At 39.2% G+C, this 23647-nt stretch overlaps 2 protein-coding genes and 1 pseudogene across 2 annotated transcripts; all 3 read right to left on the bottom strand.

The window, feature by feature from the left end:
* Window positions 1–437: 437 nt before the first annotated feature.
* LOC143882428 (G-type lectin S-receptor-like serine/threonine-protein kinase At4g27290) lies at window positions 438–4869 on the bottom strand. The gene is made up of 7 exons (XM_077385921.1): window positions 3381–4869; window positions 2264–2386; window positions 1869–2041; window positions 1412–1622; window positions 1063–1300; window positions 834–981; window positions 438–746 (listed from the first exon to the last, which is right to left on the bottom strand). The coding sequence occupies exons 1-7, from the start codon at window positions 4669–4671 to the stop codon at window positions 438–440; spliced, it is 2493 nt and encodes an 830-aa protein (XP_077242036.1). The 5' UTR covers window positions 4672–4869.
* A 4949-nt stretch (window positions 4870–9818) lies between these two features.
* LOC143882429 (calcium-binding protein KIC pseudogene) lies at window positions 9819–10172 on the bottom strand (annotated as a pseudogene).
* Window positions 10173–15957: 5785 nt separating this feature from the next.
* LOC143883939 (receptor-like serine/threonine-protein kinase SD1-8) lies at window positions 15958–22136 on the bottom strand. The gene is made up of 7 exons (XM_077387263.1): window positions 20713–22136; window positions 19199–19342; window positions 18903–19099; window positions 17374–17584; window positions 16720–16957; window positions 16444–16594; window positions 15958–16358 (listed from the first exon to the last, which is right to left on the bottom strand). Exons 1-7 carry the CDS (start codon window positions 22004–22006, stop codon window positions 16050–16052), a joined length of 2544 nt encoding a protein of 847 aa, XP_077243378.1. The 5' UTR covers window positions 22007–22136; the 3' UTR covers window positions 15958–16049.
* Between the last annotated feature and the right edge of the window lie 1511 nt (window positions 22137–23647).

Below are 23647 nucleotides of genomic sequence, written 5' to 3' on the forward strand. Positions count from 1 at the left end.
CGCTTTGCCTGCGAAATGTTTTTTTTGAATGATGGCAAAAAAATTAAGAAAAGGAGGACCGAGTGGATACAGAAAAAAATGAGCAGAAAGAAAGAAAAAATACAACCATACGAAAAGGAACACTCAAGGGGGTTCAGGAATCGAACAACTAATGGAAATTAAACTCATGCGAACACTTGAGCCAACGGATGACATTTAAGGATTCCCCTTCGACCACTAATTTATTCCTGCATTCTTTATCCAAGAGTTTAATGCCTTGGTGCACTGCGCTCAGCATCTGCTTTGCTTGTGATTACTTTGACATTTGCATCACAAAACAATCTTCGAGCACCAGATATGGGAGAGGAACCATTTAATGTATTAGAGGTATAAAAAATCTTTAGCAAAGAAGTCTATATGAATGAATTTGTATACATTTCCCATGGAAATTTTCATTTCTATCGAGATTCTACTTCAGTAATTGACATTTCGTTTATGGAACAAGATCCTTTCCCATTTGTAGATTTGTTTTTGTCCTTCAAATCGTTCCGCAATGAAAATGCAGGTTTCTTCGGTTGAAGCATAGTTGTTTCGTTACCCAGCATGAAAACAACCGCAGACATGGTTGGCCTGTCCCCTGGACTTTCTTGCACACATAAAAGCCCCACATGTATGCATCTCAAAACTTCATTTTCAGCAAAAGAACTAGCCATTATTGATGGGTCTAGTAGCTCTAATGATCTGCCTTCTTTCCATAGCTCCCATGCCTGGAATAGTTCCAAATTTCATTTTAGTATAAAATATGTCTGAAATATCGTAGACAGATATGAAAAAAATATAAATTCAGATAATACATGTCCTATCAGAATGATGGAAGGATCATCATTGTAGTAATTGTTCTTCTTTCCGCTAACGATCTCTAATAGTATGACCCCAAAGCTAAAGACATCTGATTTCACCGAGAAAAGACCATTCATGGCGTACTCTGGAGACATATAACCACTGCAAACCATTATTTGACTTAAGTATTAATGGTGATATGAGAAGTTTTCATCTAGCTATATGGATGCAAATGGTACTTACTATGTTCCAACTACTCTGCGAGTATTAGCTTGAGTCTGATTTCCACCAAAATTCCTTGCCATACCAAAATCTGAAATTTTTGGGTTCATCTCATTATCTAGCAGAACATTGCTGGCTTTGAGATCCCTATGGATAATTCTCAATCTTGAATCCTCATGAAGATAAAGAACTCCTCGAGCAATCGCAACAATTATGTCGAATCTCTTCCTCCAATCCAACAATGCCCTCCTGCTTTGATCTGCCATGAATCTTCATCAATTAATACATAAATAATGTAAATATATACTTCTCATAAAAACCTAGAAGAAGTGCATAAAGGTGAAAGTCAAAAGAGTTTAAAAAGACCAACCAAATATATGGGAGTCCAAGCTTTTGTTCGACATGTACTCATAAATCAGCATCTTTTCTTCTCCTTGAATGCAATAACCCAAAATTTTAACAAGATTTCTATGTTGAAGTTTGGAGATCAGCATAACCTCATTTCTGAATTCTTCCGTGCCTTGCCCAGAACTTCTGCAAAGCCTTTTCACTGCTATCTCCTGCCCGTTAAACAACTTACCCTGAAAGTTGCCATCAAACATTTCTTTCTAAGTATTTACTAGGCGGGTGTTTTGAATGAATGGTCTAAACCATTCATTTTTTGGGGCCCGATGTAGATACGCCAGCCTTTGATTTGAGAAGTTTTTATTACCATGTTGGCCAAATATGGGGTCCCAAAACGAATGCTTAATATAATCTTATCGCCACCATATTCGAGCGTGGTCCATTAGTGGCCTTTTTTGCTTGTTAATGAAGTGAAACATTACCTTGTAAACAGGGCCAAACCCACCCTCTCCAAGCTTTTTTGAATCCGAGAAGTTCTCTGTTGCAGCTACTACAGTACCCAGATCAAATAATGGAAATTCCATGCCTTTCATACTTCCTTTGGGCTCATATGTGCGGGAGAGATTTTTACGCCTAGATTCCATCACCATGAGCCCTAAATAGAGCAACACAAAAACACAAAATATCAGTGTCTAATTATTAAGGCCCTGTTTGTTCTAGATTTTGAGAATTGATATCAAGTCCAAAACTTATTATGGAATCAAAATTAAATGCAATAATCAGTTTTGGACACAAAATCAAATAAAAAATTTGAAAACAAGCAGGGCTTAAATATGCTTAAACTTTGGTAAGCCAAATCTTTCATTTCTATCTTCACCTCTCATCTTCAGCCTCATCCTCCGACTCCAACAGCCACATGAAAGCAAGAGAAGCACCACCAAACTGATTATGACAATGGCTATGACTAACATCCTCTTCCTGCGAAGAGACTTTCCGGTATCTAATAAAAGATCATTTTAATCATATTAGTAGTAAACGAGTCTTGGGGTTTGTAATCTTATTGGAATCTTTCCCACCTTTCACCAACTAGTGTAAATTGACAAGAGAATCTTAACAGGTGTGTTCCAAAGTGATTTGTTAGATTTATTTCTGTAATTCTATCCCCTATACATTCCCATGCCTGGCCTTTATAAGGAGAGAGATAAAGGGCAATTCCCCCAAAAGCAAAAAATAGGGGTATTTCCCTTGCATTAGTCGTATATAATGCAAGATGTTAGATTGCCTTCTCCCGTGGACATAGTCATTGACATATTTACAAAGTTAAAATTTGGGACATAGTTAGGGAGGCAAAGTTTTCACTCCGGAATGGTTCGAGAAAAGTAGGGACAAAGTGACGGTTCACAGATCTGATCGTTGAAGATGAATGGAAACGTTTTCGCTCAGCCACGGTCAGAGATATTTTACATGGGGATATTTTCCCTGGATCAATAATACCGTGTTAATATACACGTTCGTATGATCAAAATCGTGCCAGCCATGCTTTGCCTTCCACCTAGCTGCATATCCCAGGGCAATTATGGTTTCGGTAACAATTTCTTTGTAAATCATATAATTTTTGCTGAAATCCAAAATTTCAACCGAAATTTGGGTGTTTGGGCTGAAATTTAAAACCATGTCTCTAATTTATAAGGTGGGATTTGCTAGGAACTTTCGCAGAAAGGCATTTTGTAGCTGGCTAGCTGGCTGTTGCACAGAGAGAGAGAGAGAGAGAGAGAGAGAGAGAGAGAGAGAGAGAGAGAGAGAGAGAGCAGCAGCAGCATCTAATCAATTAAATTAATAAGACAAAATCTGCTGAAAGTGAGCCTTTGTAGCTGCCTTCTTATGCAACAGCCAGCCACGAAATGCCTTTCTGCCTTCTTATAAGCTATTGAATTAGATGCATTTAAATAGAAAAATCCTACTGATTAAAAAAAGTAAATGAATGAATTTCTATAGACAACCCCACATTCCTAATTCCGAAGCAGCCAATCGTATGTAAATGACATCTCCCCCATCTGGATACAATTTAATATCAATCAAGTCCCCAAACCAAATCACACAACCATTCCCCCATCCATTAGCATCAGCACTGGCATAAGCAGTGCAAGAACAGTTGTTCAGACATTCATTTTCACAATCATTTAAGCTCAAACTCGAATCTAATCGAGCCTTCCGAGTATCAGGCGCCTTCACATGCTCCAATCTCAAAAACCCATCTCCCTTCCCGCAATCTAATGATGTCCTTCTCACACAACCATCGGACCCATCTCTCAAAATCCAGTTCTGAGGCGACTTTGGTTCGAACCCTCGCAAACAGTCACAGACAGGCGACCCACTAGCACTACAGAGGCCATTCGGACCGCACTCTGCGTAATAGTCACACACATCCTGCGGGGCAGACCAGAATTGTCCCCATCGACTGCTCTCCTCGTACCAAGTCACCTGTTGGAGGACACCCAAGCCATCTAAATCCAACATCGTGATCAGCGAGTCGTTTTTGACAGAATAAGTGAAGGAGGTCTCATCCTCATTAGATATGTAACTGAAATTGAATATGATTTCGAGTTCCCTGTCGGGCACTGCGTGTACTAATCTCTGATTATTCCAAATCCCGCTTCTCCAATTCCGATCCGCTCCTTTCCATATATAGAATTCCGGCATGCCTTCTGGGTCGAGCCGGAAAGAGAAGTCCCCATTCTTTGGATCGTTTAGTGATTTCCATGAGGTTAGGGACCAGTTCTGACCAGTTTTCCTATTCAATCCGAGCCTCGTCCCTGGTAGAATAGCGTGTGTTGGATAATTAAAGCTTTCCCATAATGTTGTCGTGTGATTATCACAATTCCCGTTGCATAGAATCAGATTCCCAGAATCCAAGAGCATAGCATTTGTACTGTTCGATGAGATTGAAATGTTAGTAGACCAGAGAGATTTCAATCTTCCATCTAAAATCACGAGATTTCCGTCACCAGTAATTGTAAGAACTCCAGAGGAATCCGTAAGCGGGTTTTCTCTGTTGGCGACCCACACAACTGTTTGGTTTGGAAGCTTGTTATACCATATTCCAACATAGCGATTGACGGAATTGCCGGGGCTGAAGAACCCTAATGCGAACTTTGCGTCCTGTGAAATTAAGGTTTCACCATCTTTGATGGATTGGGTTGGAGTTAGTGTGTCCATTGCATTGCAAATTTGTAAGAGAAAGATGGGAACTAGCAGACCATAAGGAAATCTAAGCTCAAAAGCCATTGCCTCAGCAGAGATACAAAGGTCGTCTCATATACAGTGATCATGAATTCATGATACAGTCATAGTAAATTGACAATTTGACCCTTTATTAAACACGAGCGAGTCTTGGAGATATAAATATTTTCGTAGAAAGGTAAGTCTACAAGTGCCATTTCGTAAATTGGTTGCCGGGGAAAACGGTTCATCGATGAAACGAGAAAGTCCTTGTGGTGTTTGTCTATAAAAAGAAGTGAAAATTACCAATTTATATATGTTTAAAGGTTAAAGTTTCAAATAAATGTGCTCATTAACAAGTCCATCATCGGCGGCTATATACAACAAACACCAACCAGGGTCCCTCTGTCGAAAAGATAGTCCACCAGCCGCCAGGCCCAGTTGGTGTTAGTTGGGTCAAGCTTCCCGAGGTTTACCAGGTAATATTTCAAAATTTTAGCCCGAGGTTACCAGGTAATATTTCAAAATGAGCTCGAGCATTGACCCCGTCTACTTTAAGTTAAGAATTCCGAATTCCATCCTACCAATCTTCATTGATTTGCTAAAAAGAGTTGCTGTCCTAGCAGTCCCGTCCATGAAGGACATTCGTTTTATCCAATGCTAAAGATGGAGCTCTCTTTTCAAGCAATTGGAGCGAAGAAGCTAAATATCACGTTTTCATCAATTCTGTGGTCATTGAATGCTGTGGGCATTTTATTATGGAACAATTACCAATGGGGGACACAAAAATGACGTAATTGTCAAGAGGACCCATCGTCTCTGAAATTAACAACGAGGGACAAAAGAGGTCTTGTCAGCATAAGCTGGATGAAAATGCCCTTTGGCATTTACAATACGTTTTCACCTGGTTTTTTTCCTTCTTCCCTCTTCTTTTACTTTTCTAATTTCACCTTTTTGATTTTTACCCTACTAGCTAACTTCCTCTCAGTCAGCCACCATTGTTGCTAACAAGTCTTGAAAACTTGAAAGTTTAGTTCTTACCATCTATCTCTCTGTATCTAAGTTTTGTTTTTCTTTTTTTCTAGGGTTTTGCACAATTTTTCATTTCTCTGTTTTTAATTTATCTTGTTTAGGGTTTAAGTGGTTTGTATTTTAGGGTGTGTTCCGGAGATAATGCATGGATGGCTTCACTCACTTTTTGGTAGACAATTCGTTGTATAAGAAAATTTTGATGTAATACACGAATGGAAAGCTACACATTTTGCGATGTACTTAAATTTTTTTTGCAATACACGAATTTGGATGTAATACATGAAGCACATTTGATGAATACAACATCCGTTTCTTTTGTTATTTCTATCATGAGCAAAATTGTAATGTCAGAGTTGCTATAGGCATGGGAGCTTTGTAGCAGAAGGAGTTTATCAACTCTTTGGAAGGGGGTTAGCAACTCTCAAAAGTAGGGTTACCAATTTCTGAATGGGCTTATCAAGTCCCTGAAAATTGGTTGAGGGTACTAGAGTTTTGGAAGGGGGTTTTCAAGTCTCTGGGATTAGGGTTATCTAGTATAAAAAATGGGGTTACCAATTTCCGAATGGGCTTATCAAGTCCTTGAAAATTGGCCGAGGGTACTGGAGTTTTGGAAGTGGGTTTTCAAGTCTATGGATTAGGGTTATCTAGGATAAAAAATGGGGTTACCAATTTCCGAATGGGCTTATCAAGTCCCTGAAAATTGGCCGAGGGTACTGGCGTTTTGGAAGGGGGTTTTCAAGCCTCTGGGATTGGGTTATCTAGTATCCAAATGGGGTTACCAATTTCCGAATGGGCTTATCAACAAGTCCCTTATGAATAGGGCTGCAACTCGGGTTGGGCGGGTAGGGTTTTGAAGAACTCAACCCTACCCGAGAAATATCTCGGGTCTGGTCGGGACAGGTTTTTTTCCGTAAAACCCATGATTCCCAAACCCGGCCCTACCCATGATAAATCTCGGGTCGAGTTGGGTCTAGTCGGGTTTTTTTTTATGTTGACACAATTTTTTAAGGAAAGCTCTTGTTTGGCAAGGCAACTTAACTCATAGAAGTAGAAAAACTCAAGCATGGCAAACTCTTTAGTGCATTAACTAATAACTAGTCCAAAGAGAATAAATTGATGCATTACCAAATGAAAATGATTATACTCACATGAGATAAACAACAAACTATTTAGTGCATTAACTATTTAGTTGAAACTTGAAACCCTAGAGCTAAAGTGGGGAAACGAACAGAAGATGGAAAGAGTCCCTGTGATTGCATGCGTGCGTGAGTTTTACTTTTAAGTTTCCACTTTTAAAGTAACAAAGTTTTAGAAAAAAAAATACGTACTATAACTTAAGTAACTCGAGTCGGGCCCCTTCAAACCTGGCTCAACCCGAGATTCATGCGGGCTTTTGGATCATAGACCCGGCTCGACCCGAAGCCCGAGAAACATGACCCCAACCCAGGCTATTTTCGGGTCTGGTCGATGCGGGTCGGGTAAAACCCAACCCAAGTTGTAGCCCTACTTATGAACAATATTTTTACTTCCTATTTTTATTTTTTTTTCACTCGTTCATTTTCACCTTTTTTTTTTTTTTTTTTTTGCGTTCTAGCCTACAATTCATCTACCTAATCTGCCATTGAAAGGGAGAAGGGGAAATGCAAAACCCTAAAATAAATGGAAAAACAAAACCTAGATACAGAGAGATTGATGGGAATGAACTCACGTTTCAAGTTTTCGAGACTTCTCAGCGACAATGGTGGCTGAATGATGAGGAAGATGACTGGTAGCGTAAAAAAAACAAAGTTGAAAATGGAAAAGTAAAAATAAAAAGGGAAGAAGAGAGAAGATGGAAAAGTAAAAAAAAAAAGGAAGAAGAGAGAAGATGGAAAACTGATTTTCGCCCAGCTTTTACTGACAAGACCTCTTTTGTCCGTCGTTGATAATTTCAAAAAAGCATGTTGACAATTTCGTCATTCTCGTGTCCCCCATTGGTTATTGTTCCTTTTATTATTAGAGCAATGCTAGACTCACAGGAGCCCTTGCAAAAAAACAGGGAAAGGGCGCCCCCATTGGTCAAAACCCCTTTATGACAGCTATGACTCTGATTTTCTGCACAATCCTAAATGGGTTTTGACCAATGAGGGAGCCCTTTCCCTATTTTTTTGCAAGGGCTCCTATGAGTCTAACATTCCTCTTATTATTATTATTATTATTTTGAAATGGTGATAATGTATTGATATGAACAAGCCATGACCAATAGTCAATGGGAAAAGATGACAGAACAAGGAAAAGGAAGATACAAGTACAAAAACCTCCTCAAGGAGGGGGGAATCAAAGATCTCTAATTCCACTCTAGACACTGTGTCTCGGGCTAAACAATCAGCCTCTTCGTTTATTGATTTCCTGAAGTGATGAAAGTGAACACAATGGCCCTCCACCTTGTCCGGGAGTTCGTCAATTTACTCTGAATATCTCTAAGGATGGATAGATCGACCATCCAACCATCTGATTACATTGAGGGAATCACCCTCCAGTATGGGATTATACATATCTCTACCCGTCTACCAGTCATCAATGTTGTATACTATACCCTAGAGAATCACCCTCACTTCCGCCATATTAGAGTCCTTGATTCCAATCGACCCCACTTTATAAGGCCATATTCATATCCAAGAACTCCTTTTATATCTAAGGGCCCTGGATTCCCCAAGCTAGAATAATCAAAGTTCGACGATCTCCTCATTGTCATTGACCCTATTGAGGTTGAGGCAGATCTCTTTCCACAAGGTCTAACGTCCGTGTCCGAATGAAATTTGAAAGAAGAAAGTGCTTTAGCAAAAGAGATAACTAAAAATATGAACCTCGAGAGAGAAGAGAGGGCAATTTTCATTACATTCTTTAAAGTGCGAACATATTTCTCTTTTCAAAGAGCACCGATGGATGCCAACACGGCAAGTTTTCATAGAATCATGCTCTTACTAGGCCACGACGCAAGAAACCAGCTATCTAGAAGCTCTGAAACGTGAGCAGAAATACCCGAGAAATCTCAAACAAGTCCATTATTTTGCTCAAAACCTCTCGAGCTTACCAGCAGTGAATGAGCATGTGGTCCACTGACACGGCGCAGGGCACAATAATCAGCAATAAGCATGTGGCATTGATGAAGTCTCTAGGCATTTCTTAAGAACTGGTTTGGCATGTCTCAGTTGCAAATGTGACTTTGATCCGTCTTTTATGGGTTTTTATTCTTTCCCTTGGAAAAATCTCCTCACAACTCGGATATCCTGCTTGCAAATAGGAGACATCATATGGAAGAACCTATTGTAATCTTTACTACTTCTTGATCAGTGAAATATTTCTCGGAATTGCCCGGATGTAGGCCTTTGCGGCGAAGAAGGTACACTGAGTGTGTTCTTTATGTGTGGGTGTGGCCATTGTAATTTGTTTTATCTTGCTTTTGATTCGCGGATTTTGTTCAGACCCTTGTCCGTTGATTTCTACCCACTAGGCCCCACAAGATGATCAAGTGGAATTTGGGTGGACTACCAAATTTGGAAGTAGACTGATTGGCGGCCACCCTTTTGAAGAAGTGTTTCTACCTCTTCTTTTGTCAAAGCTTCTTATTGAATTTGAGGGGTGGAGAGCAGTGAGTTCCTTACAAAGAACATCCTCCAGTTTTAAAAGAAATGCTGTATTTAACAATCTTTCAAGATAGATGTAACTGGTATATAACTCTGCTAAGATTTGAGGTTTTAATGGTTTGCAGTATCATCTTTTTTCTTAAAAGAATTAAAAACAAAAAACAAAAAATGAAGAGATTTCAGATACCTTTAAATTCAATTGAATATATAATGGATTCCCCTTGGTCCTTTAATTATTTCCCACAAATTTGATCCAAAGCGTCATCGGTATAACAATTAACACTCTATACATCAAATAATCTTGACCCCCAGTATCATCACATCGATCAAAATCCAATAAACATAAGAAAAAGAAATTTATTAAGAAGAAAATGGTGTGACACCCTCCAAAATCAGCTGTGAACAAGTAATAATGGAGATCCAAAGGGAAAAAGACAAAGAGCCCTTTATTGATGAGAAAAATAGTGTGTACAATGTAAATGGGTAATCTCAGAAATACCCAATTTCTTTCTCTCCCCATAAGAAAAAGGAGAAAGAGAAAATAAAAAATAAAACTTAACTCGTGAAATCCTTCAATTCCTGGTGCAGAGCTTCATCCAACCACATCTTAGACTCTTCCATCAAATCAGGACTTAATCTAAACATGAGAATACAAAACTCCATCTGATTCAAAGACCCATTTCCATCCAAATCCCCTTCTCTCAACATACTCATCAACTCATCATCTTTCAAACCCTGCAAACCCAACAGAGCCGAATTTCTCTTCAAACTCGCAAACGTAATTACACCCTTGTCTTTATCCATCAGCAAATTAAACCCATTACAGAGCTCTCCCATAAACTCCTCTTCGCCTAGTTTATCTGCCATAACGGGCAGAAAATCCTCAAAATCTACAGATTTTGCTGCCATTTCAGAAAGAAGAAGCACAACAAAAAATAGTATTGAGAATGAGAATATATGAATGGGTGAAAAAGGATAAGTGTTTAATGGGAATTGAAAGATTGATGGTGGGTTAAATAAGAGAGAAAAGAAAGGGGTTCGAGGAAGGAGAGACCATGGATGACAACACAGATACAGTTATTGGATTCTGCATTTCTCATCTCTTTCGTAGAAGTTGCAAGGGGTATAATTGGTAGGATGACTAATTGGAGTCTTCGCTAGCTGTATTTTTTCTTTCTCCATTTATCAGTGTTGGCTGACCAATCGTCGTCGGTGGAATTACTGAAATATCCCTAGTTTTTAACAAATTAACTGAAATAGCCTTGACATTCAAAGGGATAATCATGTTTATAAGGTAAATTAACTGAACCATCATTGATATTTTTAAATGACCAAAAAACCCCTATTCAGATCTGACGATAATACTAGGTAAATTTACAAATAGTTATTTGACGATAATAATAGGTAATTTACAAGTACTTATTTGACGATAATATTAGGTAATTTACAAGGGCAATGATAAATTCGCACCCCTGCAGTACGCATACGCTCCCCTTATGCCATGATTTGATGTGAACAGTGCTCAACTTTAATGCTTTTTGACGTCAAATCATGTTATAAAGGGTGCGTATGCGTACTCCACGGGTGGGAATTTATCATTGCCCATTTGCAAATAGTTGATTCCTAATAGAAAACAAGTTACTATATTCAAAGGGATAATCATGTTTATAAGGTAAAATTAACTAAACAATCCCTGATATTTTTAAATGACCGAAGATACCCTATTCATATCTGACCATAATACTAGGTAATTTACAAATAGTTGATTCCTAGTAGGAAACAAGTTACTATAAGAGCTTTATTGGTAAGCAAAGTTGGGTTAGGCGTGACCCTTAACAGATTTATTAGAAAAAAGAATTTCATTTCTCTGTAATGTACATCACCCACATTGATTGGGTCACAAATTGGTAGGGCTGCAACTCGAGCCGGGTTTTACCTGACCCGCATCGACCCAACCCGAAAATAACCTGGGTCGGGTTCAGGTTTCATGGGTTTCGGGTCGAGCCGGGTTTGAAGGGGCCCGACCCGACCCGACCCGAGTTACATGAGTTATAGTATGTTCATTTTTTTCTATTGTTAGTTAAAAGTTAAAAGTGAAAACCCACGCACCCATTGTTATTGTATGTGAGTGTAATTTCTGCTTCTATGAGTTGAGTTGATTCAAGCGTTTGATTTAGCATTGTTTGATTGTAATTACAACATTGTTTGATTACGGCATTGTTTGATTCAAGTGTAGTGTGAGTGTAATTACATCATTGTTTGATTCAAGTGTAATGTGAGTGTGATTTCTACTTCTATGAGTTGAGTTGCCTTGCCAAACAAGAATTTTCCTTAAAAAATTGCGTCAACATGAAAAAACCCGACCCGACCCGAGATTTATCATGGGTAGGGCCGGGTTTGGGAATCGTGGGTTTTCCGAAAAAAAACCCGACCCGACCCGAGATATTTCTCGGGTAGGGTTGGGTTCTCCAAAACCCGACCCGCCCGACCCGAGTTGCAGCCCTACAAATTGGGCTATACATCCAAACTCAGCATCCATACACAAAAAAGTCCATCTAGTCACATAAATTTTAGGGTAATTTTGGTAAGGAAAATGGTATTGCCACCCCCCACTTTCTTCATACTTTCAATTTTATATGGGTAAGTTGGGTGGGGGAACACCACTGCGAAAGTTTCAAGTGGTAGGACTAAGGAAAAGGGAGAAAATTTGGGTTTCTTCCTTTCTGAAAGTGGTCATAAAGGAACTTTCTTGTAGACTTCTGTAGAGAGACGAATGTGGATAAGTCAACACAGCCGACTAGAAAAGTTAAAAAAAAAAAACTCGAGTTAAGTCAGGAAGGCGGAAAAAACATGCACTTATATTTAATTTCACGTGAAGCAACGAAGGATTTTACAGGTTGTCCTCGACCCAACTTGGGTTGAAAAAAAGAAAGAAAAAGAAAAAGAAACAGAAAGAAACAAGGCATCTCTCTCTAATTGATTTTGTCCAAAGCTGATTGTAGAAGTCAAAATTGGGTTTGATTTTGAATCAAATAATCAGTTTTTTAGACTCAATTCTCAAGGTCCAAAACCACCGGGGCCTAAGTCTATGTTAATAAACTCCAAGACAATCTCTTCTTGTTGAACAAAAACGACGATGTCTTAGTGGGGAAGCTAATTCTTCTTAAGCTCTTACTACCATTAAAGAAAGAAAAAAGACTTGCAACTTCCCAAAATGGAAAGAGTTTTCGGTAACGTGTGAAACAACCAATTCATTTCACATGTTACGAGAGCTATTGCCTCACGTCAGGTATTGGGTTCTTAACCTAACAACTCTTTGATATTATGCCTACCCAAAAAAACAAAAAAAAAATAGAGGAGAAAAACTCTTTGATATTAAAAAATCCACTTGTACTGCCAAACCCGAAAAAGGGGTCACATGATTAAATAACAGCAACTCTAACAGCTTAAGCTTTTGGAGTAATTGGTTGCCCAACGGCTCATATTAAAAACCCATATGTATGACCAAACTAAAGAGGGTCACACAGGTGCCACGGCCAACCCAAAAGCAGGGGTAAGGGGAATTATACTCTGCGAATACGGCTTATCACTGGCGGTCATATCATAAAACCGCCGGTAGAAAAGTCCTAGTATGGCAGTCACCACTGCTGGTAATTTTTAGCCAATTCAGTATTTTTTCACTAAAAAGTTTTTAAGGCGAATTATTTAAGACCGCCCCTGAAAATAAACCTTTAGCGGTGATTTAAGTGACGCCCGCAGAATTACACCAGTAGAAATCATATATTTCCTGTAGTGTCTTTTGGGGCACTTGTAGGGAATCAAGGGAGTGTCCTTTTTAACAAAAAAGGTGTTGGGGTTCCACGCAAAAGCAATAGTCCCACATCGGGCATGTGCAATGGATGTGGATGGGTTATAAGGGAATGTGCACCCTCCCTCTAACAACTAGCTTTTACGGGTGAGTTCTACCCGGTTTGATTCCCCTACAAATGGTATCAGAGCTGGGGCTTGGTAACTCCCTGGAAGATCTCGGTAACCCCGGTATGCCTCCACGCAAAAGCAATAATCCCACATTGGACATATGAAATGGATGTGGATGAGTTATAAGGGAATGTGCACCCTCGCTTTTAGGGGTGAGTTCTACCTGTTTGATTCCCTACAAAAGGGTTTCTGTTTTTCTAGCGGCTTTCTTGAACTCAAATAGAAACTCCAGTAGAATACACATAAAAACTGAGATGGGAATATGCCTAGGCAAGAAAACACCTTATATGGAGTTAGTTAATATAGGGGAACAAGAAACCAAAGGAATCATAACATTTTTTTTTGGCAGGTAAGCTGGGGTTAGGCAGGACCCCGACCAGATATATTAAACAACAAACATTAGGAATCATAACATTATATTCTATAGAAGTGTAATTAGGTGATGGGAAAGAATCTTCTAACAATATCAGTCTACAAAAAAGAATGAATTTATAAATACTTTATGAACGTGGGAGTATTTTGTTTTTCCTCAACTTAGGCAGCTTTTATCATTAAATATGACTATGAGGCTTTGTCCTTTCTATTTTATTATATTAAAAGCTATTAAAAGCTATTAAAATATTATAAAACAAAAAGGGCAATATTTCATATTTGATATCCAAATATTGGGGTTTGCCATCGGCACCCTCAACTAGAAAACGAGACGCCGGATTAGGAAGCTGACTGAATTTTTCTTTTCAGCGGACTTCATTCCTCCTTAGCAAACAAACCGGGAACAAGGTTGCCTTCCCACTTGATATGAGATATGAACCAATGGGAAATCCTGAGATAATCTTGCCTCAGCTTACAATTGTAGAGATTTACTATGGAACCGTGGATTTCTTGCTTAATGCATTGACAATAAATGATTTGCATGGTTTAACACTATGGCATCTCACAACTTTTGTTGTCTTCTAGATTAATTGGAAGGAGAGGAATTTCTGTATATTTGGAGGCTGAGATTCGTCTCTCATGATGCTGATGGTTTGGAATATCAGATTTACACTGGTTTCTTGGGCTCTGCAATAACATTCATTTTTCGGCTATTTTGAACGAACACATTTATAAACAATTGGGACACAATTTTGATAGGAAGCATACCAAAATCTAAATTAGACTCAATGTTGAAGGTTGTTCCCTTGGCAACCCAGGCAAAGCAGGTATTGGTGGCATTTTTTAGAATTCTTTGAGTGATATTATCTACTCTTGTTTAGGACCTATTGGAACCAGGGCAGAGCTACATGTAGCATAAGCGGGGCAGCTGCCCATGTTGAGTTGGGCCAAACTCCTTAATAGGCCCAACTCAATTGGGCCCAGCCCCCTTTAAAACTTGAAGCCAGCCCAGCCCCCCTTACGTATAAGCCTGCCCCCCATATGTACAAATCCTGGTTCCACCACTGATTGGAACTGCCTATTTTTCAAAAGCCGAGGTCCAAGCGCTCCACTGTGGGTTGTCCACCTTCATTAACCAGATGGAAGGGAGTTTGGAAGTCAAAAGTTATTCATCCAACATTGTGTTGTGGGTCAAAGGGATTAACATCGGTCTGTGGAGATTCACCAATCTATTGGATGAGATTAGAGATCTTTGAATGCATGGTGCTTTTTCCTTTTCTCTCATACCTAGAAGTGCCAACGATTTGATTGATTGCCTTGCCAAATTGGGAGCTTCTAGAGCTACCTTGTATGTGGGGTAGGCTCTACCCCCCCTGAAGTGCACTTGTAACCATCTTTTATTTGATAAATGTTATCTTCCTTAAAAAAAAAAAAAAAAAAGCTGATGGAAATTCTTCTTTGCCAATATGATTCCATGGAGAAGTGAGCATGTGAGAGTTTTACCTGATTGCGGGCTAACATAGACTTTTGGGCACAGTGTTTTGTTTCAAACAAAATTGCTTGAAGACATAGTTGGATTGACGAGCTACCCATTAAGCCCAGTAGAGTTGTATTCATAAAGATCCTGGTTGCATAATTTCTAGGGTTTACTGGGTTTTTGGTTAATTTCGGGGTATCATTTCGTCTACCAATGGTGTTTGATTGCATGTTTTGATTCAAGCTACTAGGAGACTACTTGCCTTGTCCATCCCTTGTCTGTCCATGTGGCATGACTTTTTCACGGCACGAAAAAACTTGAAAAAGGAAGACTTTTTTGTTAGTAATGTTGGGATTTAGCGAGGGCGAGCCTTGGCGTAAGGTTGCTCCATTGTGACCTGGTGGCCACAGGTTCGATTCACGGAAACAGCCTCTCTGCAAAGCAGGGGTAAGGCTGCGTACATCTAGCCCTCCCCAGAGCCCGCAATGGCGGGAACCTCGTGCACTGGACCGCCCTATTAATGTTGGGATTTATCACTCTTTCCATTTTTCTCTCTTGTCTATATTGGTAATGACACCCCTGCGCCCCAAATTTTGGTAACAACCCTCCCCACGAGGAAACTACTTTAGTTGACAAGTGACAACCAAACACCACTGACCACTACTCTACGAGGACACAACTTCACTGCTATTATACCTGTTAACTACTTCAATTTTAATTCACCACTACTCTACAAGGGGACTACGTGCCACAAAACAGAGCCTATGAGTTTTAGGTGCACCTGAGTATGTTTAGGCCTTTTTCTGCAACATTTACCAGACTTCCAAACCTTGTAACCATGAAACAAACATCAAAATGCCATACAAAAAACATAAATCTATAGCACATCTATATTTACAACAATTGCCATTAAAAAAAAAATGTATATTTACAACAATCCCCATGGGCGATACAGTTCTCTACCGAGCTTCTAGAGTTGTAATGGTTACCTCATTTATTGTAGAAGATTTTTTCGCACTGGAAGATCCATTTGTCTCGGCAAGACTTCTCATCGTACAAAATCCAGGCTGCTTGGGTTGGGGCAATGTTGGATTTTCACTACCCAGCATCAAAACCACAGATGACATTGTCGGCCTTTCTTCTGCGTGTTCTTGCACACACAAGAGCCCCACATGTACACATCTCAAGACTTCAGATATTGAACATGAATCACCCATTGATGGATCCATCAATTCCAAGTCCTTTCCTTCCGTCCACAGTTTCCATGCCTGAAACAATTCAATTTTACTTGTCATTAAAGCACAAATTAAAAATATGGGTAGAACATGAAAGAACAATTTGTTTTCTCCTTACATGCCCAAGAAGGTTGCGATCATCCTCGGTATGAAAATACGCTCGGATCTTCTTGCCGCTCACTATCTCTATCACTAAAACTCCAAAGCTAAAGACATCAGATTTCTCCGAAAAGAGTCCATTCATGGCATACTCAGGCGACATATATCCACTACATGACATCAATGAGCACAAATATTTAGTCAGACAAAAGTGAATTTTCAGCATTACATGTATGTGTATTTACTAATTGATTATGCTTTTCGTGTAAATTCTAGTAACTTAGTTAACACTTACTATGTTCCAACCACTCTCTTCGTATTTTCTTCCGTCTGATCTCCTCCAAAAATTCTTGCAGTGCCAAAGTCAGAAATTTTAGGGTTCATCTTGCAATCCAACAGAATGTTGCTCGCTTTAAGATCCCTGTGAATGATTCTAAGTCTAGAATCTTGGTGAAGATAAAGAAGACCTCGAGCAATCCCAATTATAATGTTGAAGCGCTTTTGCCAATCCAGTAATGATTTTTTCGTTTGATCTGGGACAATTTACCACTGAACTTACAACTTGTATTTATCATAAGATAAAAAGAAAAATGAAAATGATACAGTGAGACGCACTAATTTATAGTTACCATGACATGACATTAGCATGATAGCAATCCTTCACATAGTGAGTCCTACCATGGAGATTTTTTAGCCCAAAAACACTCCAACTGGAAGGTTCTAACAATTTTCTTGTAGCCTGCAAATGGGCATTCAAGAAAAAGTAAACAGAGGTGCACTTCAAGTTCTCTGATTGGATGGTTTGGATTATCTGATGGGTGTATTTTTTGGGCTATGGCATCTTCATGGTAGGGTCCACAAGTTTTAATGGAATCCATTTCCTGTTGAAAAATTAGAAGAATGGAATTCAACTAGAAGTGAATATATGAAACAATGATTAGAGCCAAACCAAAAAGAATGGAGTCCAAGCTTCTGTTCTGCATGTACTCGTAGATCAGCATCAGTTCTTCTCCATGGATGCAACAACCCAGAAGCTTAACAAGGTTCCTGTGCTGAAGTTTCGCTATCACCGAGGCCTCATTCATGAACTCGTCTGGGCCCTGTACGGAATACCTAGAAAGCCTCTTCACTGCTATTTCTTGACCATCTGCCAGTTTGCCCTGTATATTGTCAACCAGAATTCATGATATTAGCATAAAAGAACATTTCAAATTTTATTCTTTTAATTTTGTTTTACTAATACCACTATTTGGCACATGAATCAGCCATTTGCATGTCATTGATTGGATGGTTAAGATTGCCAATCTATAGCTATAGTGCACAAACAATGTAAGGTAAGCCATTCTAGAAACTCCCAAGCCATTCTGTTAAAGGGATGAATGAACAGAATATACCGTAAGGGTGTTCATCCCCACTTCAATTTACACATTGTAACATATATGGTCGCTGTATGCTATTTCTTTAGTGAGGTCAACCTCAAATGAGTTCAATAGAGGCATCTTAATGACCTCATTAATGAAAATTTGCCTGCACAGTAAAGATCCTTGTTCATTTTGTTTTGATCTCTACTTTCAAACCCAGCCTTGAATAGTTTGGTTGCTTTATATTGAACTTGACCCTTGGAGAATATGTAAACTTCCATATCCTCTTCTCCTTTCTTAAGATTCTCCTCTCTCTATTTAATCTCTTTCCCTTCTCATTTTATAACTTCCTTTTCTCTAAGTGATGCAGATTGTAGGCCCAATAAGTGGCATATTTGCTCATTAGAAGAGCAGAGCTGCTGTTTCTCTGTGGATTTAGGCTATTGCCCAATCACGTTAAAAGCTTGTCTTGCATATTTTATTTTCTTTCACGTTTTTTCCATAACAGTTTCTCTCTCGTTACTTTCTTTATTCTTTCAAAATTACCAAAGGAGGTTTACAGGGGAGATCTCTCTAAACGATGATGGAACTTCTTTCTAAAAAGATGAAGCCAAGCATGAGATGTTGGGGATTCCACGTGAAAGCAAAGATCCCTCATAGGTGAATGGATGTGGATGTGCTTATAAGGGAATGAGCGCCCTCCCCTTAACGGCTAGCTTTTGAGGGTGAGTTATGCCCGGGTCCAAACAAGTGGTATCAGAGCCGGGACATAGTAACCCCAGTTTAGCCTCCGAGGATGGAAATATCCCTCGGGAAGATGTCGGTAACACCCGCGTGGATGGGCGAGATTGTCCACGTTGCTTCCCCATGAAGGGGAAGATTGTTGGGGGTTCCACATGAAAGCAAAGATCCCACATCGGATAGGTGAATGGATGTGGATGTGCTTACAAGGGAATGTGCGCCCTCCCTATAACGGCTAGCTTTTGAAGGCGAGTTATACCCGGGTACATGAGATACAATATTGATTATCTAATTATGTAGGGAATGTTTTGAATCTTTCCCTATGTAACAAGAGTATACTATATGGTTTACTAATTAGGTGCTTACGAGAAATTACCTTGTAAACAGGGCCAAATCCACCCTCTCCGAGCTTATTTTCATTGGAGAAGTTATCGGTGGCACTTGCTACAGTACCTAAATCATATAAAGGTAGCTCAAGCTCTTCCTTCCTACTTTCCTCAGACTTGTCTCTGGCCCTAAATGTACCACCAACCTTATCAAATAATGGAATCTCTTGGATTTTAGCATTACAACCTGCATTAGAATGGATGATTGCAAAAATGATTAGATGTAAATAAATATTGAAAATGCACTTTCATAGTCATTTGTAATGGCAAAGGTGTAGTTTTAGACCTTTTTTTGGGTTTGAGTTTTGCCTCTTCTTCTTCTTCTTCTCCTGCCATATGCAACAACCAATAATCCACCCAGACAGAATTATGGCTGAAACTAAGGTTACGCTGACTATTATTGCCACTCGCCTCTTCTTATGACGACCGCCTATACACAATCGCCACATCTTAGCAAAATAGAGCGCAGAAAAAATGCTGAGCCAAAATGACAGTTATAATATGCCTCTCTAGGCCACAAAAAATGGGTCCAACAAGATATTTAGTTACAAATCTATTTTAATTATAGGATAAATGGGTCAATGGACGCAGATGGTTTGATGGATTCAAAGGATCTGAACAGTTAGTGTACACGAATTGGACATAGTAGCTAGATTTGAGGGTGTCCATTGAACCCCCTCTAAGGTCCGAAGTTATATTAGATTGTGAGTTGTGACACAGAGGTAGCCACAAAATCCGATGGAGCATCCTATAGACCAGAATGGAGGGCGATAATGTACGAAAATACCCTACATATTGTTGTTCATTTATGTCTCAAAACGACAAACAACATCTCAGTTTCTTGCTTTTAATTTCCTCCCTCTTCCCTCCATTAATCCTAAGTCCCCCTTAGCACACCTATTAAAAGAAGATAAATATAATTCCCTCTTTCTAGTCAAAGGCATTGCAATGGTTTCTACAAACCTTTTCATTTACATGGTATCAGACCACCTTTGACAAAAGTCCCTTCTTCCCCATCTAAGATATAGTATTGATCATTAGAATTGACCATAATGATGATCATATTTGTAATGGATTCACATTAAAGAGACTTACAAGAACAGTTTTAGCTTACCAAGGGACACTTATTGGGCCACACTTCTTCCTCATTTACGTGATTGAACCACCGATAGTTCGTATGGCAACTACAATGCGGGCCAAATGGCATTGAGATCAACTTGATCAGATGATCCTAAGCTCTTAGATTTGTCAAGAATCATTTTGGGTTCTGCCAAGAAAAGATAATTTTTGTGGCAGTTTGTCTCACATATGTGATGTCACCTACTGGTTCGGCTCATGATGCTCTACAATATCAACAGTCTCTATCTCGTGTATTATGCCTCCTTATATATGCCCCATGTAGGACCCAAAAATTGTCTTTTACCACTGTTACTTTCATCTGATAAAATGCATTGTTACAGTTAGTCAAACTCTTTTACGAAAAGAGACATTTTGAAAGGTTTGAGATTAGTTGAAGGCGTTTGTTACACGGCATTCATATCTTAATTTAGGAATTGTCTGAATCCCCATGTCCTTTCATAAGAACCCGTGGCTAAATTCAACTCACATTTTTTCTCTTTTAGTTTTGTCTCTATTTCCGAGTTGAATTGAGTAAGTTGACTCACCGAGTCCTACAGAACTGAGAACTAGAAACTAGGCATCCCTTTTGCACTTCATGAAATCTAATCCTAAATTAGCTTCTAAAACATGTAAAAAAATAACACATAAGCTTCAATAATGAGTAAGAGTTCCATTACGTACCTAGTTCAGAAGCTGAAACTCTCACGTAAAGATCCTGCCCGGACCCTGCAAACTCTCTAAGATCAATCAAATCAGTAGCCCAAATTATACACCCACGTCCTCCTCCACGAACATCAGCATTCGAATAAGCCATACACGAACAATTCTTCAAGCACAGTTGTCCACAATCTCTTAGACTCATGCTCATATCAACAAAAGAAAGTGAAGTATCAGGCAATTTAATCCCCTGCAATCTCAAAAACCCATCTCCCTTTTGACAATCCAATGATTTTTTCCTCACACACCCACCACTCATAACTCTCAAATACCAATCTTGTGCCGATTTGGGTTCGAATCCCTGCATACAGTTGCAAATGGGAGCACTCTGAATGTTACAAATACCATAGGGCCCACATTGAGAATAATTATCACACCGATCACTTGGCGATCTCCAAAAAACGTTCCAATACCCACTGCTTCCTCCACTCCCTTCGATCCACGCCAGCCGTTGGATCTCTCCTGATTGAGTCACTGTTAACCTTGAAATAAGAGAATTGTTGAGGACTTCAAAGCTGTAAGAAAGCTCATCCTGATTGAATAAAAATTGGTATTTGAACAAAGAATCTGACTTCATTTCAGCAACCCCACTAAACTGAATCCCATTCCAAGGACCAATTCGAACTCGTTCTAACGATCGATACCATAGATATGCCTGTGGAGGACTATGAGGTTCGAACTTGAAAGAATAGTCTCCAATTGATGGATCATCAGCACTTTTCCATGATGTTAGATATATATCTAATCCAGTACTAAAATTCCATCCAAGTTTCATTCCGGGTAGCATAGTATCACATGGATAATCAAAGCTCTGCCATAAGAAATTTTGAGAATTAGTATCACCTTCCTCTCTTATAACAAGATTTCCCGAATCTAAGATCTGCGCCACCGGACTGTTTGCATTTGTTCGGTTCGATGACCAGATCACATGATCTGAACCGTTGAGAATGACAAGATTTCCCTGATCGCCGATCTTGAGAATTCCGGAGGAATCCATAATTGGGTTCTCTCTGTTTGCTACCCATACTACTGTTGGAATTGATATGTTATTGTACCAGATTCCTAAGTATCGGTTTGTGGAATTACCGGGGCTGAAGAATCCTAATTGGAAGGTTTGGTCTGTGGAAATCAGTGTTTGGTTGTTGATGATTGATTGGGTTCGAGTAATTGTGTCGGATGCAGTGGAAATTTTTGAGAGAGAAGAGAATAAAGTGAGAAAGAAAATAAGAGAAGTAAGCCTTCCATTGATATTTCTCATTCTTCTCGGAGGCCGGTCTTAAACAAATTGGTGAAGCTTTTTTTTTTCTTTTTCTTTTTTGGGTTCAAGGAGATAAGAAAGTTTGTTGCAGCTAAGTCTATAATATAATGAAATGGCTGTTTTCAAATTCGTGGACTTAATAGAAAGTAGCATGTAAAATGAGACCTTTGAATTCTCTAAGACTTGCCCCACTTACGTCATCAAAATTTGAGTTAAGTCTTCAAGAATAGAGGAATGATAGAGGGAAGGGTGGCCTTGCAAAAGCCCATTTACAAGGGCTCCTCGGTTGGTCAATCTAAACAAACTGCATTTATTATTCATTTGAGTATGAATTTTCTGTGCTTATACTTTTTCTGTGCCCTCATAAATGCCCATGGACCAATGGGGTGGTCCTTGTAGATGCCCCCATTCAAAGTCAGTTTGTATTTTCTGGGTCATATTTATACTTTTTCTGTGCCCTTATAAATGCATCTTATTAAGATGGACGCAAGGGCCCCTTCATTTTATCATTCCTGTCAAGGATATAATGTGAAAAAAACCTGAATTTTTAAGATCTAAATTACCTGGACTTGTGGGCGTCAGGTTATAATGATCCTCCAAATATCAAAGTTAGTTGAGGTAGTTTAAGCTAGCTCCATCGCAACTAATTTCGTCCACAAAATTCAGCCTCTTAACATTTTTTTAAGGGTCCGGATTAAAAAAAAAATGAAGAATTGATTATTAGAATTAGGGGTGTCAGTTTGGGCTCGGGCTCGGAAGCTCACTCGAGCTCGGCTCGTTTACACTCCTAATTAGAATCATCCACCCCTGTTGTCTCAAGTTTGCAAGGGGCCACTTTGCCTTCATTTGTTTAAGGTGGCTAAGTAGGAATTCCCTTTGTTAACCAGGCGTCCAATCACAGTCTGAATGAAAATATTGAAGAATTTTTCCCCTTGGGATTCCTTCCCTGGTACAGCCGTTGGTTCACTTTTGAGGACGAGGTCCACACAAAAAGGACAAATAGGGGACCCGAATAACCCCACCCCGATTTAGTAATATCTTACATGTTCAACTACACTAATAAAATAAGGAAGGCTTCTCCAGATTATATTAAACCAATCTTTTGCAGAATCTTCCAATTTTTTCTGTACAATTCCCATGTCATTTCATAGTTTATACTAACAGATCCTTTTATCTGCTGAGAGAGAGTATTTTTACATATGAGTCATGATTTTTAATTGCCTGAAGGGCATTATTTTAAAGTGGATGTCTTGTTTGGTATTTAGGTTTTTTTTTTGTGAAAATATTTTTAAGAACACAAACTTCTAAGACATCTCGTCTTTTTTGCCTTTTTCCCATGCATTTCAACAAGTATCTTCTTAAACCCTTCAACATGTTATTGGGAAAATGAGAGGCGCCTTGGAGAAAAGTTTTAACGAAAACTATGGGGAGGAAAGGGCTGGGTGAGACTTTAGTAGATGATTAGGAAGGGGTCATGGCCTAGGAGCTTGGGAAGCTGGTTTGTCCTATGCTTTAGTGTTACTCCTAGGCTGCATCTTTTCATTGGAGAACTGTTGATAACTCTCCAAAATTCAAGTGTTATGTTGGACCGTAATGCTGAAAAAGATCAGTACTGTGAAAACTTTGAAGAGGTAAATTTCA

The sequence above is a fragment of the Tasmannia lanceolata genome, unplaced genomic scaffold (assembly GCF_043159265.1).
Source record: "Tasmannia lanceolata isolate RefF3 unplaced genomic scaffold, GAP_Taslan_0.1 ptg000008l, whole genome shotgun sequence".
Lineage (NCBI taxonomy): Eukaryota > Viridiplantae > Streptophyta > Magnoliopsida > Canellales > Winteraceae > Tasmannia > Tasmannia lanceolata.